At 44.9% G+C, this 19940-nt stretch overlaps 1 protein-coding gene across 1 annotated transcript; it reads right to left on the reverse strand.

The window, feature by feature from the left end:
* Positions 1-1501: 1501 nt before the first annotated feature.
* Positions 1502-19782, reverse strand: ATAD3A (ATPase family AAA domain containing 3A). The gene is made up of 16 exons (XM_070955944.1): positions 19569-19782; positions 18520-18596; positions 17552-17653; positions 17202-17261; positions 16153-16222; positions 14734-14899; positions 14502-14571; positions 13658-13813; positions 12358-12414; positions 10402-10527; positions 8680-8804; positions 8358-8409; positions 7475-7545; positions 4492-4659; positions 3650-3758; positions 1502-1933 (listed from the first exon to the last, which is right to left on the reverse strand). Exons 1-16 carry the CDS (start codon positions 19774-19776, stop codon positions 1766-1768), a joined length of 1785 nt encoding a protein of 594 aa, XP_070812045.1. The 5' UTR covers positions 19777-19782; the 3' UTR covers positions 1502-1765.
* Positions 19783-19940: the final 158 nt, after the last annotated feature.

Below are 19940 nucleotides of genomic sequence, written 5' to 3' on the forward strand. Positions count from 1 at the left end.
TTCCAACCTAACCTATCCTAGAGGTCTCTGGCAGGTGGCAAAATGTTTCTGTCAAGTTTCCGAAAGATGCCCTAATTAATTCTCCCTCCCTCCTGCTCATGGCAACTTGAAAGCTTTGCAAGTTGACAGTTTCATTTATTTATGAAATTAATTATGCCACCCATTATCACTGGCGAGTGACTCCTGGGCAGCTTAAAAGAACGTTAACTGGGTATGAGCAGGTAACAAATTTGATAAAGTGCTAACCAATTGCTACCTCCCCATTATGTCATTTGGCTTTTAATTTTTTAATTGCTGCGTCTTGTCTTTTTTTTAAAAAAAAAAAAACACCTAGATCAGGGATGGCAAACCTTTTCGGCACCTAGTGCCCAAACGGGAAAGTGCATGTATGTGCGTGCCCACGAGCACCGGAAACATAAAGACTACCTGGCCAGCGTGTGCATGCCTTTTTTTCTGGCCGTTTTCCAGCCCATTTTCGGGCTGTTTTCAGGCCGTTTTCCAGGTAGTTTTTGGGCAGTTTTCAAGTGCTCCGCCACCCGCGAAGACCAGCTATCCGGTGTGCATGTGCACGCCGGAAACCAGAAGAACAGCTGGCAATGGCGCACGTGCCCACAGAGAGGGCTCTGAGTGGCACGCGTGCCATAGGTTCGCCATAGATCTTATGGTAGTATGTATGTATGTGTGTATGTATGTATGTATGTATGTATGTATGTCTTAAGTTTTCGCGGGTGTGTATATGCAAAAAATTAAAATCTCGGGTGTTTTCCCGCGTCATTGTAAATAAGTTAGTTAAAATGTTTAAAATTCTGGTTAAAATCCTAGCTTAAAATCTTTTAAAAATCCTTACAGAGCACTCTGCGAGGTCCTTTAAAACCTTAGCTAAAATCCTACCAGTACCTTAAAAGTTTTTTTCTTTCTAGCAACGTTTCGACAGGCTCACAACCCTGTCATCTTCAGGCTCTTGTTCAGTTTAAAAGCTATGGGCGTGTTCCGAGGTCGGAGCTGTCGCTTGTCTATGTTTGCTGCTGCTGACGTATGCTGGTTAGCCTGTAACTCTGTGTCCTGATTGGAGGACAGCAGTTTTTCTTCCTGCTTCCTCCTCCTAGCTGCTTGGCTTCGTGTTACAGGCCCAACTTTCTCAGGTTCTCTATTATTATCTGTCTGCTGTAGAGGGGAAAGGATTCTGGTAGGCATCACAGCACCCTTGATTGTTAGTTGAGATCTAAGCTAGGATTTTAACCAGAATTTTAAACATTTTAACTAACTCATTTACAACGACGCGGGAAAACACCCGAGATTATAATTTTTTGTATGTATGTATGTATATACATATGCCCAGGGTTAATTCTGATTTCACACCATGTCAAGAGAGAAGGGTAGGCCTTCACTGCAGGGACCTCCACTGAATGAAATTGTCCCCTTTGGTCTCCTCAAAGGCAGAACCCAACTGGCAGCTCCGAACCAATGAAACCAGGATGCAAAATGTTAAGGCTGCTGTCCTTTGGCAAAGGAATTCTCTTTTTAATATATTGTTTTGTGTGATACAGACCCATTTGCCCATAATTATTCCAGGAGTCCACAGGAAAAAAAAACAAAATCAAGGAAATGGTTCCTGAACTCAGGACCCACCCACCCCGGCTTCCTTCAAGACCCGGGACTTTCGATTCTGTCCTCCGCATGATTCCAATGGCACTAGGCCTTCCCCTCATCTCTGAATCCCACCCAAAGGTCTGGGATCTCTCTCAGCCCCCTTTTCCGAGGCCCTTCATGCAGTCTTCCCCAGCGTAAGTGGCAGTGGCTGGTTCTTGCCTGCCTCCATGCCTTCGGCTTTGAGCCACTCCATCTTCTGTTGGTGCTGCTGAACCGCGTCGGCTACTCGGTTATCAATCATGGCTTCTGTCAGGACACCATCCTCCGAGGCGTAGGCTGCGGCCTGAGGAGGGAAAGAGAGATGGTGAATCCTAGTTCGAAGTTACAAAGTGGGTCTCTGACTTGTATCTTGGTTCATTTAGCGACCGTATGAAATTACAACAGCGCTGGAAAAAAGTGACTCATGACCATTTTTTCACACTTATGACCGTTGCAGCATCCCCATGGTCACGTGACTTACATTGGGATTGTCAGCGTGCGCACAGTGTGACTATGTGAGACAACCCAGGAGCAAATACAGTAAACAGCGGTTTGTATTTAAACTGTGGTTTTATCCACAAAGAATATATACATACACGTACTTTAGTCAGACCTCAAACAAACAGCAATCAGCAATTACAGCACAGAAACATACATAGAGAGGAGATACGCCCCCAACAGGGCCTCTTCTTATTATAGGCTCTTAAAGTGATATCAGCCCAAAAACTTGCTGACTCATTCCCAGCATTACATCATCGTAGCAACTGGTCAGCTCTTAAATCATGATCCTGACACGGATGCTTGACAACTAACTCACATTTAAGATGGCTGCAGCGTCCTGGGGTCATGTGATTCTCTTTTTTGCGACCTTCCGACAAGCAAAGTCAACGAGGAACACAGATTCACTTACCAACTATGTTACTAATTGCAACAATTCATATAACAAATGTGGCGGGAAAAAAAGTTGTTAAAATGGGGCAAAGCCCGGCTTAACAAATTTCTCACTTCGCAACATAAATTTTGGCCTCGACTGTGGTCATAAGTTGAGGTCTCCCTTTATTAAGTTGTAGCCCGTCATGATGATTTTGACTTGCGTTAATTTTTTAAGACCGAACAAGTCTAGTTCCAACGAAACCCTAGTCATTTTGCTATATCCCTTGCAAACGTTTCTTTGGGTAAGCAGAGGAAGGAAGGGGTTATAAAGAAATAAACCGAAAGCCTATAGCCCAATCGGGGCTCCCCCCCAACCCCCCCTCAATATTTGGTTTATCTCGCAGGCTAACAAGTCTGTCGGTCTGGAAGATGAATAGTTGTCTGCCACATCTATTCATCTCCACCCCCTGCCTTTTATCCCCAGAGCTAATGTGGGGCTTCTCTAGCAGCAGTGGCTCTTCCGTCCCGAGGACCGGCCCATAGATTTCCACTGCTCTCCTCTCCTCTGCCTTCTGCGCATCAGGCACTGGAACCAGCTGTTCCTCCTCTTCCTCATCAGCCACCTCCAGACCTGGGGGCTGTTGACTCTCCATCTGAGGGCTGACAGACGGCCCAAAATCTGCCTCTCTCTCTCTCTCTCTCTCTCTCTCTCTCTCTGACAGCTCCATTCCCTCTTCCCCCCCGGAGCTCGCGGGTTGCCCTGATGCTGACCCTGACTCCCACACCTCCTCCTCTGATTCGGCTGCTGGAGGGGCTGGCGGCCGACAGGCCACCACACAATAGACTGAGGAAGGCACTTGTCTAATATGAGAAGCCAAGCCCCTTGGCAGCTGCCTGCTGCGCATTCTGCACAAGATTTGAGATGTGCAGATGTAGAAGCCAGCTGCCAGAATGATAAAGGTTCTGGAGACTGGTAGGTAAACAACCCCTCTGCAAATTTTCTCCCCTGTCAATGAAAAGAACCATCGTGCTGGTTTTTAGCAAGACCGCAAGAATTTTGTGGCTCCTTTCCATTCCACAAAACTCTCGTCGCTAGGCTCAGGATGATGGGGCAGCTCAACCCAACAGGGTCTTTTTGAGATCTTACCTGCCAAGCCACCGCAAGCTGCGAGATCTCCCGTCCAGACATGCCTTCCGTCAGCGTGGCAATTTCTGAGCACTTCTTCCCATAATCAAACTGGGCCAGTTTTAAGCGCCTGGGTGCCAAAAAAAGAAGAAGAGATGAATCAGCCACAGTAAGAAAACATTTGTTCCCCTCTCCCCCTCGTTCGTTTTATTTTTCATTTTCCACTCAGTGGGAGATCGGAGCCTGCTGGCCGTATGGGGAAGGAGGAGGCAGACCGTCTGGCCTCTTCTGTTTTTCTTTCAAGAGCCCTGATTTGGGGTCGTTCTGATCCGGCCTTCGCAGAAGTAAGAAACAGATTCCCCCGCCAAGAAAACTCCCTTCTTTATTTACACCTTGGGAATGAACTGCATTCACCAACAGAAAAGTCCAAGCAAGAGTCCTGCAAGGAGTTAACTGAAGCAATGGTCCTTATCAGCTCGTTATGATAAATGCAAAGTTGTGATCTCCCAGCAGGGAGGCTGCCAATTAAGTCAGTTCAAACAGAGAACTAGACAAATCTCAGTTCTGGCAAGGCAGTCTTTGTTGCACGAAACACACAAAGGAGCAAACTTTCCACAAATACGAACGGTTGTCTCCTACTACAACCACTCCTCTTTATTCCCCAGCCAGGGAATAGATCTATCTATCTATCCTGTTTCCCCCAAAATAAGACCTCCCCTGATAATAAGCCCAATCGGGCTTTTGAGCGCATGGCAATAAGGCCAAGCGCTTATTTCAGGGTTCAAAAAAAACTATAAGACAGGGTCTTATTTTCGGGGAAACACGGTAATAACCAGAGGAAGAATATCAAGATCTGTACTAACTGTTTGCCCTCGGTGGCTGGCTGGAGGATGTGCTTGTCGAAATACATTCGGACCAATCTCTCCCGCTCTTCTAAACCTGGCAGCTGAAAATGGACCATCTCATCAATCCGGTCGTTGATGGCCCAATCAAATTGTTCTGGCTGATTGCTCGCTAAGACCAGCATGAACCTGCAAGGAAGGAGAAGACGGAGAATTGGAGAAGGGCATACCCACAATTCCTAAGCTGGCTAGAACAGAATATGATAAAAGCTTTCTTGTCACCTTAAATGTACACTAATCAGTACACATTAAATTGAAATTTCCTTGCATTCAGCTCTCAAAAGGGTAATCATTATGCATATACCCACACACCCACACATATATGACACAGAGAAACATTCACAGTCTTATTCGGATGTATACATATACATGCGAGAGGGATCTTGGGAGTCCTAGTGGACAACCATTTAAATATGAGATAGCCGTGTGCAGCAGCTGCCAAAAAAGCCAACACTTTTAAGGCTTAAGGTTGCCGACCCTGTTCTAGAGTCTCACCAACTTTTCTGTGGGGACCCAAACTGGACACAGTATTCCAAGTGTGATCTCACCATAAAGCAGTACTGTCACCTCCTGTGATGCAATGGAGGATGGCATCATCGCTCCCTTAATGGCAGGAAGCGGAGGGCACATTCCCTCCTTCGATTTTATGGCAGTTCTCTCGTCTCTCCATTTCCCCAGGCTCTGTTTGACAATGGTGCTTTTTGGTTGTTGTTGTCGGTTTTTTTTTTTTTTTTTTAAAGGCTGCTGACGACGATGCTTTTGGTTTAATGGTGCATTATGAATCGAAACCGAGTTTCGGATGACGGCGAAGATTGCTGCTGTAGCAGCAAAGTACCATCTGTGAGGATTCAGCACTTTTTGGGATAATTGCAATTCTACATTCAATTCCTAGGGGCCCTTTTTTACATCCCCACCCCTCTCCTGATAATACTTATGGCTCCCGCTGGTCTCTCCCAGACAATTAAAGGGAACAATTTAACCCATTGTGGATATGTGGTTTTGGTTTTTCCCCCCAAATACTAAACAAGATTCTCTTTCACGTTGTCGTTTTCCTCTTAGGAATTCTCCGAGGTTGGCAACTGGCATCCTGGATGGAAGATGGGTGCCAAAAACATCCTGCTTGTTATAAATGCAAATTCAAACCCTTAAGAGGAGTTGTATGATTAATGATAATAATAATAATAATAATAATAATAAAAAATGATGATGTGTGGACAGGGACAAAGCTGGAGTTTCAAAGAACTGTAATATTTTTTAAAATATTTCTTTTTTTTAAAAGGTCACGCAGAAGATCTGTTGCAAACTTTGGACCATTTTAACAGCTCAGTAAATATTTTAATTTAATGACAGTGATATGCTGCCCATCTTACTATTCCGTAACTCTGGGTTTAGATCAGGGGTCTGCAACCTTAAACACTCAGAGAGCCATTTGGACCCGTTTCCCACAGAAAAGAAAATACCGGGAGCCACAAAACCCTTCCCGTGCCTGACTATTTCTTGGGCAGGCAACAAAACTAGCACATGTAGTTGAATTAAACGTTCTGTTTTCTTCTGAAACTTTTCTTTTCTTGGGATTTATCCATGGTTGGCCTACCGGGGGTTGAAAAGCTCAATAAATAGCGTGCCGGCGGGTGTCGCACATTGGCGGTTGTGACGCATATTTTGAGTGACAGGGAGCCGCAGCAGAGAGGTGAAAGAGCCACATGCAGCTCCAGAGCTGCAGGTTGCTGACCCCTGGTTTAGATATACATGAGCCTCAGTGGCGCAGTGGTTAGAGTGCAGTACTGCAGGCTACTTCTGCTGCCTGCAATTTGGCAGTTCGAATCTCAAAAGGCTCAAGGTTGACTCAGCCTTCCATCCTTCCGAAGTGGGTAAAATGAGGAGCCAGATTGTTGTGGACAAAATGCCGACTCTGTAAAGCGCTTAGAGGGGCTGTTAACCACCGTGAAGCGGTATATAAGTCTAAGTGCTGTTGCCTTAGGCAGAACTGTAAGTCAAGAGTCTAATTTGAGCCTCAAGGTGGGAAGCAGGATCCGCTCTCCTTGAAATCTTCTCCGAAGCTGTCCGTCTGAGCTGGAGTTCCAAGCTCCATGATTCCCAGCCAGTGGGACCGATTGAAATCCCGCAAGCATTTGGTACTAAAGGAGCAAAGGCAGGGAGGCCATTACAGAAGTTGTAGGGGTTCCTCTGCACTAATCAGTGAGTGGACAAAAGATGATCTTTTTAAGGTCACTTCCCCCTCTAGGATTCTGGGATACATTGGTGGGTTGTCTAAATCTGGTCCTAAGGCAAATCTCGCTCCCGTTCAGAGACAGGGTTATCTCCAATTCTCCCCATCCTCTAGACCAGGAATCAGTAACCCGCGTGGCTCTGGAGCCGCATGTGGCTCTTTCATCCCTCTGCTGCGGTTCCCTGTTGCTGGTCGGCTCCACAATTGATAGGGCTTTCGGTTAGGACAGGTAGAGGAAAAAGGATGCCGCGCTAGGAGGAGACTCTATGGTGGAGGAACCGGACTTCTGTTCAGCAGAGGAAAAAGGATGCCGCGCTAGGAGGAGACTCTATGGTGGGAAAACCGGAGTTCCGGTCGGCTCCATAATTGAATGGGGACTTCCGGTTAGGACTTTTGTGGCTCTTTGAGTATTTAAGGTTGCCGACCCCTGCTCTAGGGAGAGAGACCAACCCAACAAACCAGACTTAATTCTAGTTGTACAATAAATTGATCTTCTAGCTAGAACAGGGGACTTCAACCTTGGCAACTTTAAGCCTGGCGGACTTCAACTCCCAGAATTCCCCAGGAAGGACTTAAGGTGGGAGACCCCGGTTCTAGAAGGCTAGGGGAATTCTGGGAGTTGAAGTCCACACATCTTCAAGCTGTCAAGATGGAGAAACAGCCGCTTAGAAGCAGTCTCTGTTGTTTACTTTATTGTGTTGGGAACTCTCTTACTTGTTGCTGTGTTGTCCCGTCCTATGAAGGAAAGCATTCAGTGTCGCTCGTAAGTCCTCGCTGATTTTCTCCTGCCAGGATAAGCAAACGCAGGGGTCAAAGAGGAGGAACACCCATTAATCCGAATTAAATCCGATCCTTGCTCTTCTTTCCTACATGTATCTCTCTCCACTCCTTCTTGTTCTTGCTGTTTAAAGTTTTCAAGTCAGTGAGGATATCGGATGATTTAAAAAAAAAAAAAAAAACACAACCTGCTGATGCTACCTAGCAGGGGTGAAATGTAAAATGTATTACTACCGGTTTTGTGGGCGTGGCTTGGTGGTGGTGGGTGTAATGTAACTGGGTGGGCGTGGCCTCTGATAGTGAAAAAGATATATATATATATATATTCTTTCTAGCCAGGTTTTACCTACGTAAACTAAGTTATTCTACAGCCCTGGTTCTGTGAAATCTCATTCACAAATCTCATTCCCTGTACCTTTACAGGGAGGATATCTGAGAAGTGGGTGTGGCTCACTGATGACGCCTTAATAGGCAGAAATAGCTATCTGAGTCTCCCAGAGAGCAACACAGAGTTGCAGTTTGTCAGCAGAAAAAAGGCCCAGAAACTTGTGAATGAGATTTCACAGAACCAGGGCTGTAGAACAACTTAGTTTACGTAGGTAAAACCTGGCTAGAAAGAATATGCACATAAAAGCCTACGAAAAAGGGGGGGGGGGGAAAAGACACACACACACACACACACATGTATGTATATGTATATATGAAAACACGGGTATTAACTATCAGGCTCACTAATCAAATTAAAATGAGAAAGCTTTTGACTGGCCCAGTTGTAACCCGGAACGAGCGTGCAGATGAGAGAAAGAGACGTCCTGCTTACCGTCGCTCTTTTACGCAGAAACGCGTCAGCTTCATCCACAAACAGCAAGAGGCTGGAAAGGAAAAATAGGTATATGCTGAAAATAACTGAACCCGCAGCAAGGAGCTGAAGATTTTGGCTGGAAGGCTTCCTAGGCCAGCAACAAGAGATTGGCGAAGGGCTGGTGAAATCACTATGAATCTGGCTCCGCAAACATTGCTATAAAGAAGTTTGATAGGCAGATTTCGAAATGCTTTTCTTTTTAAAAGCAGATCTTTTTTTCCCGCTCCCTGAGTCCTTTTTTTAAAATCATTTTTATTTTATTATATAAAATATAACTTACCCTCTCCGACTTGTGTTGGCCCAATCAAAGACCTTGTGCATGGCGGTCACGCCTTCGCGCCCCATAGGGGCGACATCGCCACCCGTCATGATGGCGTAATCCATGCCAGAATGCATGGCTAATTTCTAGAAAGAGAAAAGAGAGTTTAAGAAACAAAGGATGACTGGGTGAATGGAGGTCATTGGTAAGTTCAGAACATCTGGTACGAAAGCCCATGATGGACTTTTTGGGGTTAAAAAAAAAATCTTTAATGATTTATGGTTTTTAGGACTACAGTAGATAGATTACAGAACGAGAATGTGAGGTAACTTTGCGACAGGGGTTAAACTATAATTGTAGTTGTAATTGGTGTAAAGAAGTTCAGAAACTAGATATTAGACGGAGCAGAGATGGATGGACTGACACAAGGACACAAAGCACAAGGAAGAAACAGAATATTTTTTAACATGGGATATATTTGATCAGTGGCTAGATAACAGAAGTAGAAATGAAAAGATAAAAAGATTATTACTAGGTACTTTCTGTAAGGCCCTGAAGACTTATTTATTCCAGCAAGCCGGCCTAGCCTAAATGGTTTTTTAATGGGAATTTTTAAATTTTATAGACTTGGGATGTTAAATTGGGAGGCCGATTGATTTAATTTATTTTAGCTATCTTAACTTTTGTATTGTATGTATTTTAATTTTGGCTGTCCACCGCCCTGAGTCCCTTTTGGGAAAAGGGCGGTATACAAATTCAATAAATAAATAAAGAAAGAAAGAAAGAAAGAATATGATTATATTAAGTAAACAATACACCACGATTATTATTACTATTATTATTATCATCTCTTTTATTCATTTAACATGAAACTCAGTCAACTGATCATTTAAAAATGCATCACAAATACCACTGACTGGTGCTAAGGGTTGATATGGGTTGCTGCCAGCGTCCTAGGGATCAACCAAGTAGCATTATTATTATTATTATTATTATTATTATTATTATTATTATTAAACTTTTATTCATTCAACATGAAACTCAGTCAACTGATCATTTAAAAATGCATCACAAATACCACTGACTGGTGCTAATGGTTGATATGGGTTGCTGCCAGCGTCCTAGGGATCAACCAAGTAGCATTATTATTATTATTATTATTATTATTATTATTATTATTATTAAACTTTTATTCATTAAACATGAAACTCAGTCAACTGATCATTTAAAAATGCGTCACAAATACCACTGACTGGTGCTAATGGTTGATATGGGTTGCTGCCAGCGTCCTAGGGATCAACCAAGTACCTTCTTAAGAGGTACGATGTTCCGATTAGCGCAGTGTTTTGCAGTTCTGCTGGTGTGATTGCAGGAAACTGCAATTTCTTGATGTGTTTTGTAAAAGTCTTGGACATGGTACCAAGTGCCCCGATGACAACAGGTATCACTGTTACATTATTATTATTATTGCTACTAATATCGGACTGTATAAATAAAATGACTCAGACAGTGCAATGTTCACTAAGCACTTACGTTGATTAAAACAAAAAATAAAAAAACTTTTTTTTAAAAAAAAGTTCAGAAACTAGAAAATGAGAAATTGATCCCAGATGTATGGGGGGGAAAAAAAGGAAGAGAACAAGATTTGTCTGAAATGGTATAGTGTTTCCTGCTTAAGCAGGGAGTTGGACTAGAAGATTTTCAGGGTTAGGGTTTGACAGAATGATAAAACAAGGGCATTACCTTGGCAAAAAGGGTCTTTCCCGTTCCTGGAGGTCCATACATGAGGATATTCCGATAGAGGCTTCTGTTATTCCTTGTGTTCCGGGTCGCGATGGCTATGTCTCGCACCCGCTCCTCCAGCGTCGGCTGCAAAGGACCCAACACCCCACAAAAAAGCATTAAAGCTTGGCAGGTGGAAAGATCAGTCTTCTTATTTCCAGATCCTGCACCTGGAATGCGGGCAAGGAAAAACTTTTCTAGTACAGTTAAAGGTAAAGGTTCCCTTTGCACATATGTGCTAATCGTTCCCGACTCTAGGGGGCGGTGCTCGTCTCCGTTTCAAAGCCGAAGAGCCAGCGCTGTCCGAAGACGTCTCCGTGGTCATGTGGCCGCCATGACTCGACACCAAAGGCGCACGGAACACTGTTCCCTTCCCACCAAAGGCGGTCCCTATTTTTCTACTTGCATTTTTTTTTTACGTGCTTTCGAACTGCTAGGTTGGCAGAAGCTGGGACAAGTCACGGGAGCTCATCCCGTTATGCGGCACTAGGGATTCGAACCACTGAACTGCCAACCTTTCAATCGACAAGCTCAGCCTCTTAGCCACTGCGTCCCTATTAGTAGAGTTAGTCTTCGATTTACAACCATTCGTTTAGTGATTGTTTTGAAGTTACAGCGGCACTGAAACAAATGACCCTTATTCACATTTGCAACCATTGGTAGTATCCCCACGGTCACATGATCAAAACTCAGGTGCTTGTCAGCTGACTCATATGATGGTGGCGGTGTCCCAGTGTCATGTGATCCCCTTGTGCGATCTTCCGGCAAGCAAAGCCAATGGGGAAGTCAGATTCACTTAACAACCCTATGACTAACACTAGCATTTAAGACTTATATACCGCTTTACAGTGCTTTGCAGCCCGCTCTAAGCTGTTTACAGAGTCAGCCTCTTGCCCCCAACAATCTGGGTCCTCATTTTACCCACCTCGGAAGGATGGAAGGCTGAGTCAACCTTGAGCCAGTCGGTCAGGATCGAACTCCTGGCAGTGGGCAGAGTTAGCCTGCAATACTGCATTCTAACCACTGGGGAGGAAGGAATAGTACTTAAGAGTTATATACTGCTTCACGGTGCTTTACAGCTCTCTCATCTAAGCGGTTTACAGACTCTGCCCTATTGCCTCCAACAATCTGGCCACCTTGGAAGGACAGAAGGCTGAGTCAACCTTGAGCCTGCTGAGATTTGAACTGCCAAATTGCAGTCAGCCGAAGTAGCCTGCAGTACTGCACTCTAACCACTGCGCCACCGAGGCTCTTATCAATTGCACTGGTTCACTTAACAATCGTGGCAAGCTAGGCCGTAAAATGGGGGGGGGGGGGAAATTACTTAACAAATGTCTTGCATGGCAACAGAAATTTTGGGCTCAATTGTGGTCGTAAGAAGAGGACTATCTGCTTAGCCACCCCCCTCCCCCCAAACTGATTTTCAGTGATATACCATCCTCGGATAAGGACGTTCTATTTTGCTGCTATATGAAATGGCCACGACAGAGTAATTCCACACACACACACACACACCAATAAAAAATACTCATTAAAGCAGCTGTTATTTACATATCTGCCAGTCACTGATTACACTGGTCTAGTGGTTCAGGCACCAGGCTGGAAAGCAGGAGACTGTGAGTTCAAGTCCTGCCTTAACCATGAAAGCCTTCTGGGTGACTTTGGGCCAGCCACTCTCTCTCAGCCCAACCCACCTCACAGGGTTGTCGTGGAAAATAGGAGGAAGGTGGTGTGTGGGATACGCTCACCACTTTGAGTGATTTGCAAAAAAAACCAAACAAACAATAAAGGTGGGACCCAAGCAAATAAATAAAAAGGATGGAGTTTTGATCACGTGGTCCGTTATTTTTGATCTCCCGCCAATTAAAAAATGTGCCCGATGCCGGCGGCTCCGTTCTGATGTCGTTAACCACTCACGTTGAGAACGACTCCTTCAAGAGCGTCTTGGGCCTTGCTCGCCAGTCGCTTCCCAACCTAGAAAGCCGAGGAGACAAGAGAAGTTATCCTCTGTAAGGAGTGGCTAGAGCAAGGGTCAGCAACCTGCGGCTCTGGAGCCGCATGTGGCTCTTTCATCCCTCTGCTGCTGTGGCTCCCTGTTGCCGGTCGGCTCCACAATTTGATAGGGCTTTCGGTTAGGGCAGGTCGAGGAAAAAGGATGCCATGCTAGGAAAGAGACTCTATGGTGGGGGAACCGGACTTCTGGCCGGCTCCAGAATTTTATTTATTTATTAAATTTATATACCGCCCTACTCCCGAAGGACTCAGGACCAATTAAATGGAGGCTTCCGGTTAGGACTTTTGTGGCTCTTTGAGTGTTTAAGGTTGCCGACCTCTGGGCTAGAGAGAATTTTTCGGAGTATAAGACGCACTGGAATATAAGACGCACCTTAGTTTTTGGGGAGAAAAATAGGGAAAAAAAAAATCTGCCTAGCCAGGACTAGCCAGATATTTATCTGGCTAGTCCTTAGCCTGGTCAGCTTCAACACATTAATTCACTTGCTGGTTTTGAGGTTGGGGCTAAAAAACAGCTTCAAAAGCACATCGGAGGGAGCTCCGGTGACTAAAGCAGGCGAAGCGCGGAAGCGGTTAAGAGAAGGCAGCAGCTGTTCCAGGTAGACATTTTGGGCACCGCGCGTCGCGTTCTCAGCCTCCAGATGCGTCGTGTTTTTGGGAGGCGATGTGCTTTGGCGATCCCCGCAGCCTTGAAGGGCTCTCAAATGGAGCGTTTGGAGGCTGAGAACGCGACGCGCGGAGCCCAAAAAACACAAGCCATTGTCGGTTGCAGTCTCTGCAGCCAGGAAGAGGATGCGCGGAAGCCCTTCGGTGGGCGGAGTTACATCCAGAGTATAAGACGCACCCAAATTTTCAGCCTCTTTAAGGAGGGAAAAAAGTACGTTTTATATGCCAAAAAATACAGGTAAGTTTATAGTAGCCAACTTTTGCAAGTCTGAATGTGCTCCTCTGCTCCATTTTCCTGAGAACTAGAAAAGGGTCTTTTCCGAGACGTTTCCTCAGGTTACAGTATTGGACAGGACTCCGGTTTCTTTTATCCAACCACTCTTGATTGCAGCTTCCTCCTTCCATTTGTTCTTTAAGGTTATTCCTTCTACCCATTACAATGGCTTTTAAGATTCCATTCTCATACCCAGTAAAAGTGGCATTTCTGGAAGGCGGTATGTTTCCTAACTTGGCCTGTCTCAAAGGCGGGAAAGCTTACCTGGATGGGATGCTTGAGCGCTTCGAGTACGGTGATACGGGAGGTTTCCCGCACCAATGAGGGCTTGCCCAGACGAGCTTCGATATACCGCCCGGCCACAGCGGTGGCGTTTTTGGCACTGTAGATGCCGACGGCCAGCAGAGTCAATCCCGCCACCTGCCGCAAATCAGAAAAGCGATGCTTTCAGATCTTGTTTTTCAACCACACATAATTCTAACAATTCGAGGTTTTTTTTTTTTTAAAGGAACAAACATTGGGAGGGATTCTTAACAAAGCATTCCTTTTTTTCCCCCTCCTTCAGACTTCTTTCATTTCACCCAGATTGGAATACAGGGCCAATTTCTCTGGGCCCTGAGCAACTCCAGGAAATGCATTCTCCTCCATGTAAGCAGAACCCACCACAAATTCAAATTCAAACCTTGATTGTCAGAGTACAACATGTGGAGTTTGTGCTCTGGGATAGAAGCTGTTTTTCAGCCTATTTGTCCTTGTTTTTATTGTCCTGCACCGTCTGCCAGATGGTAATAGTTCAAAAAAAAAAAAAAAAGGGGGGGTGCCCAGGAGATGGATCTTTAAGGAGGTTTTGAACTTTCTTAAGGCAGCGGGAGCTATAAAGCTCTTCCAAGGAGGGGAAAAGGCAACCCATGATCCTCTGGGCAATGACACTGACCCTCTGGAGTGCTGTCCTATCTGCCATTGTGCAATTGGCAAACTATACACAAGTGCAGTAAGTTAAAATACTCTCTATGGTGCAGCGGTAGAAGGTCACCAGCAGTTTCTCATTCAGTTGTTGTTTCCTGAGAAGTCTCAGAAATCAAGTCTCTAAATTTGATATGTGGCTTACCGTGGCTGTTACTTTATCCCAGTCAGTAACAAAGGCACGGAAACCTTCTCCAAAAAGTGTCCCAGCTGTCCTAAAGAGGAAAAGAGCAAACCTTTTAAAAAGTGGCATGTCAAGATAATATAGGCGGAAGATATTTTTATTTAAATCTGGCTAAACTTAAGTGCTGTTAATTTTGCCAACGCTGCCTACTCCAACTCAGCCTGCCCTTTTCCAGTCTTTTCAGCAAACGTACTTGAGAGAATCCAACACAGTCTGACGGTGCTCAGCAGCCTTGAGCCGAATTTGTTCCCGGATGAGATCCGCGTTTTCCCGCTCCGCCCTGGCGCGAGCCTGGGCTTCCGCCTCGATCCGCAGCATCTCGTTCTTGTGTCGCAGTTCCATCTCGCGCTCCACCGTCGCTACAAAGGAAACCGAGAGCTTGAATCGATGGGGGAAAAGTGTCATGGGGGGGGGGGGTCGCAACGGCCTTCAGACCTCAACCAACCAACAGAGCTACTTGGCAAAGGACTGTGGGATCCTGGGAGAAGATGGGGGTTGTAGTTCAACCTTCTTTCCCAAAGATCCACTTATGTAGATGTACAGCAGTGGCCAAAATTGTGGAAACCTTTTGGGAAAAGCGTATTTTCTAAAACTTAGCTAATAACACCACTTTGGTTTTTTTTTTTTTGGAGTAGTACCATAAAATTATATATCGATGGAAAGATCATTTAATCAAGAATGTAATGCCATAACTTTTATGAAGGATTTGTTATTAGAATAGCAGTGACAGTATAAAGAAGAAAAGCGAAACACGTAGAAAAGACGAGATATACAAAAAATTGCTGGATCACTTCTGACTAACAAGTTTCTTTAATCGGAAAATCCATAGATTTTCAACTGGGTGAAGGTCTGGGCTCTTCCCAGGCCATTCCAGCAGTGGAATAGGATTATCTTGAAACTCCAAAAAAAAAAAGTGTTGTATCTTTTTATTCTCGATGAATGTATTTTATTCTCCTTATGGACCATGAGAGCATATACACCTAAGACAAATTCCTTGTGTGTCCAGTCATACTTGGCCAATAAAGAATTCTATTCTGTTCTGTTCCATTCATTCCAATATTCTATTCTATTCTATTATTCTATTCTATTCTATTCTATTCTATTCTATTCTATTCTATTCTATTCTATTCTATTCTATTCTATTCTATTCTATTTCTAATTCATTCTATTCTATTCTATTCTATTCTATTCTATTCTATTCTATTCTATTCTATTCTATTCTATTCTATTCTATTCATTCCAATATTCTATTCTATTCTATTCCTAATTCATTCTATTCTATTGCAGAGGTGGCCAAATGTGGCCCTTTTACAACCTGTGGACTTCAACTCCCAGAATTCCTGAGACAGCCAAGCTGTCTCAGGAATTCTGGGAGTTGAAGTCCACAGGTTGTAAAAGGGCCACATTTGGCCACCCCTGTTCTGTTCTATTCTATTTTCTATCCTCTTCTATTCTAATTTCCTGGTTATTTTCTTCTAACCTTTCCTGTTCTTTAATATTTTCTCCAGTCTCCCTTCCCCTTAGCTTTTGCATCTCGACTCTAAAGGCCCGAAGCCCCCAAATCTGGTAGGCCCGAAGCTCCCAAACCTTCCCCTTTGCCATCGTCCCCTACCTCTCCTCATGGCTTCCTGCTTCTGGACCGATTCTTCTTGCTTCCTTAAATTCTCTTCGTTAAGGAGTTGCTGAGGGAGAAAAATAGAATTCAGTCTGCCGACAACTGGGAAAGCTGCTGAGCTTAAAAGAACTTGCCCCTTGATTTTCTCTTCCCCTTAAAAACAGCAGCCAGCAAGGTATTTTCTAATGTTCAGGGTATATTGGGTATATTACCCCCTCACCCCCTACTTTGTTTACACCGCAGGCCATCACCTCCCTTTGCTCACAAAGGGTTTTTAACTAACCCAGATGAAGGATCTGTGTGAGCAGCATTTCTATTTATTATCATATTTTTCAGACTATAAGATACACCAAGATTTTGAAGAGGTAAACAAGAAAAAAAAATATTTTTGCCCTCCCCAGGCCCCAGGAGCACTCTGCAGGCCTCCCAAACTGTCTGTGTGTCCCGTTTTTGGCCTCCCAACCAGAAGTGGGTTTCAGCAGGTTCTGACCAGTTCTGGAGAACCAGTAATGGAAATTTTGAGTAGTTCGGAGAACCGGTAGTAAAAATTCTGACTGGCCCCGCCACCATCTATTCTCTGCCTCCTGAGTCCCAGCTGATCGGGAGGAAATGGGGATTTTGGAGTAACCTTCCCCTGCCACGCCCACCAAGCCCAACCCACAGAACCGGTAGTAAAAAAATTTTGAATCCCACCACTGCTCCCAACACCACGCGTCACGTTTTTGCTCTCTACCAGCTCCCAGGAGCACTCTGCAGGCCTCCCAAACCCTCTGCGCACCCCGTGTTTTTGTGAAAAACGGCCTGGTTTTTTTGGGTGAAAATGGGATGCGCGGGGCGGGGTTTCGGGAGGCCAAAAATGGCTGTATTTGGTGTATAAGATGCACCAACATTTCCACCCTTTTCGGGGAGAAAAAAGTGTGTCTTATACTCCGAAAAGCACAGTAAATCATTTTTTAACCACTCCATGGATGTACCGGGCTGTAGATGGTTCCCCTTCTTTGATCCCAACCTTCCCTCCCCACATTTAAGAAAGAAATAGGACCAACCTGCTGTCGTAACTGGTCCTCGTAACGTTGCCGAGCTAATTTGTCCTGGTACTGGGCTCTCTTTAAGATAAAAAACAGACATAGGGGAAATTGAGTGCTATTTAAAAGGAAAGAGGGACAGGGGTCTTGAGAGTTAAAACTCTTAGGACAGAGAAGACTGTAACTTCACTCGAGCTGAATTTAATATTGAAACAATCTATTTCCCTCATATAGGCAGTCCTCAGCTCACGACAATCGAGCCCAAAATTTATATTGCTTTGTCCCGTTTTACGATTTTTCTGTGCTACATTTCTTAAGCGAGTCGGTGCAGTTGTTAAACTAGGAACACGGTTGTTAAGGTAGCATTTTACCGCTTGTTGTTGCCTTGTCTCTTCATTAAGGGTTTTCCTCCTCTCGTCTGCTTGTATCCGGACCTGTTCATTCTTCAATTGTTCTACGGCAGCTTCATATTCCTAAGGAGGAGGAGAAAAAATAGGAAGAATGATAGAACCGACCCACGGGACCCACTCATCTCCAGTCTTTTCATACAAGAAATCCTGCTAAGTTTCCCACCTTAAAAAAAACAAAAAACACCTCACTCTAATCTGCAGTATTCCAAGTGTGGTAAGAACACACTTAAAACACTGCATCCAGTTTTGGTTGCCACGATGTAAAAAAGATGTTGAGACTCTGGAAAGAGCGCAGAAAAGAACCACAAAGGTGATTAGAGGACGGGAGGCTAAAACATATGAAGAACGGTTGCAGGAACTGGGTATGTCTAGTTTAATGAAAAGAAGGACTAGGGGAGACATGATAGCAGTGCTCCAATATCTCAGGGGCCTGCTTAGGCAGGAAATCCTACACCACTTCAGACAAACGGTTATCCAATCTCTTCTTAAAAACTTCCAGTGCTGGAGCATTCACAACTTCTGGAGGCAAGTTGTTCCACGGATTAATTGTTCTAACTGTCAGGAAGTTCCTCCTTAGTTCTAAGTTGCTTCTCTCCTTGATTAGTTTCCACCCTTTGCTTCTTGTCCTGCCTTCAGGTGCTTTGGAGAATAGGTTGACCCCTTCCTCTTTGTGGCAGCCCCTCAAATATTTGGAAGACTGCTATCCTGTCACCCCAGTCCTTCTTTTCATTCAACTAGACATACCCAATTCCTGCAATCGTTCTTCATATGTTTTAACTTCCAGGCCCCTAATCATCATTGCTGCTCTTCTCTGCACTCTTTCTAGAGCCTCAACATCAAATATGAGGAATGATCAAGCAAGAGGTGTCTGTGTGTGTGTGGGAATCTATTGATTAACAGCACAACCTGAATTGCTGTGTTTTACTCACCTTTAATTTAGACTGCTGTTCCAGCTGTAGTGTTTGTTCCTGTAGCTGAGCTAAGCCTAGTGCCTCTTTGGCATGTCCTGAAAAGAAAATATCAGTTGTTTTCCATCATTCCAAAAAAATAAAATAAATAAATAAATAAATAAAAATCCTGCCCACCTAACAGTGATTTTGCCCATGATAATTCATTGCAATTTTGATTGCCCAACGGTTAAACTACATGGAGATAAGCCCTGCTGGAAATAACACAAATGTTGTCCGAACCAGAGATTCTGGCTTGTGCATTGCCAGAAGGAAGAGAAATAATAAAACTATTGTTTTCAAAAACCAACTCAAAAGGATGCTCTTTCCTGGTTTAAATTTTGGCCGCTCCTAAAAATATATTGAGTTAAAAATGCTTTTTGTTGGTCAGTCCTTTCAGGAGCAAAAGACACAATAGAAGCTTCGGAAGAAAATCACACGGGAGCTAGAAGGTCAAAGGGCATTGCCGCTGGGGCTCTAAAGGGTAATCCGCCTTGGGTGGCTGGAAGCAAGGCTGCAGAAATGCTGTTTGAGACAAGGAGTGTTTGCATGCAGATTCGGCATTGTGGTGAATTGTAAGATTTGGTTCTCATCCAGCATTGAGATAGAATAGAATAGAATTCCTTATTGGCCAAGTGTGATTGGACAAACAAGGAATTTGTCTTCGGTGCATAAGCTCTCAGTGTACATAAAAGCTATAAGCGATAAATCATGATCACAGTCATCATCAAAATATATATTCATCACAAATAATAATAAATAAAATAATAATAATCTGTTGTGGTCGTAAGTCGAGGACTAGCTGCGATCTCCATTCATTCATTCATTTAACCAGCCACGAAAGATCCACTGAGCTTTTTTCCCCTCGTTCTGCTAGATCCACTAGATCCCCGGGGACTAGATCCAGGAGGGAGTGCCTGGCCAAAGAAGGATCCCTATTGATCGTGGCAAGGGATCCCAGTGAGCCCTCCCTCTCCCCAAGCAGGGGATCCAGGGAAGAGATCCACCCAGAGGGGATCCACCCGACTCACGGGAAGCGTCGAGCTCTCGGGCGGCCTTGGCAGCGCGCTCCAGGCCGGTGGGGTCGAAGTTGCTCCATTTGTCCTTGGGGCGGCTCCCTTCGCCCGTCCCTTCCTTCGATCCCCCGCCGGGAGGAGGAGGAGGCAGCGGGGGTAGCCCGGCTCCAGGACCCGCGTCGCCGCCGCCGCCGCCGCGGTTCAGCCCGAAGAGCCAAGACATGATCCACTCCCCCCAACCGGCAAGCAGCGAATACCCCCCTCTCCAACACACACGTGGACTCCGCGCCGCCGGCTCTGCGCAGGCGCCGCCCCGCCTCTTCCGTTCTCCGACGCTGCTCATTGGCGGGCAAAGCTCGGAAGCAGGGAGCCATAGAGTCGCAAAAG

The sequence above is a fragment of the Pituophis catenifer genome, unplaced genomic scaffold (assembly GCF_029215685.1).
Source record: "Pituophis catenifer annectens isolate HBS135680 unplaced genomic scaffold, rPitCat1.0.hap2 SCAF_18, whole genome shotgun sequence".
NCBI lineage: Eukaryota > Metazoa > Chordata > Lepidosauria > Squamata > Colubridae > Pituophis > Pituophis catenifer.

Coding starts and splice junctions, on each gene's coding strand:
- ATAD3A (XM_070955944.1), bottom strand. CDS start 19,776: ATGTCTTGGCTCTTCGGGCTGAACCGCGGCGGCGGCGGCGGCGACGCG. Junction 17,654..18,519: donor AACAGCAGTCTAAATTAAAG/GTGAGTAAAACA, acceptor CCTCCTCCTTAG/GAATATGAAGCTGCCGTAGA. Junction 10,528..12,357: donor TTGAAGGAGTCGTTCTCAAC/GTGAGTGGTTAA, acceptor GGTCCTTTGCAG/CCGACGCTGGAGGAGCGGGT.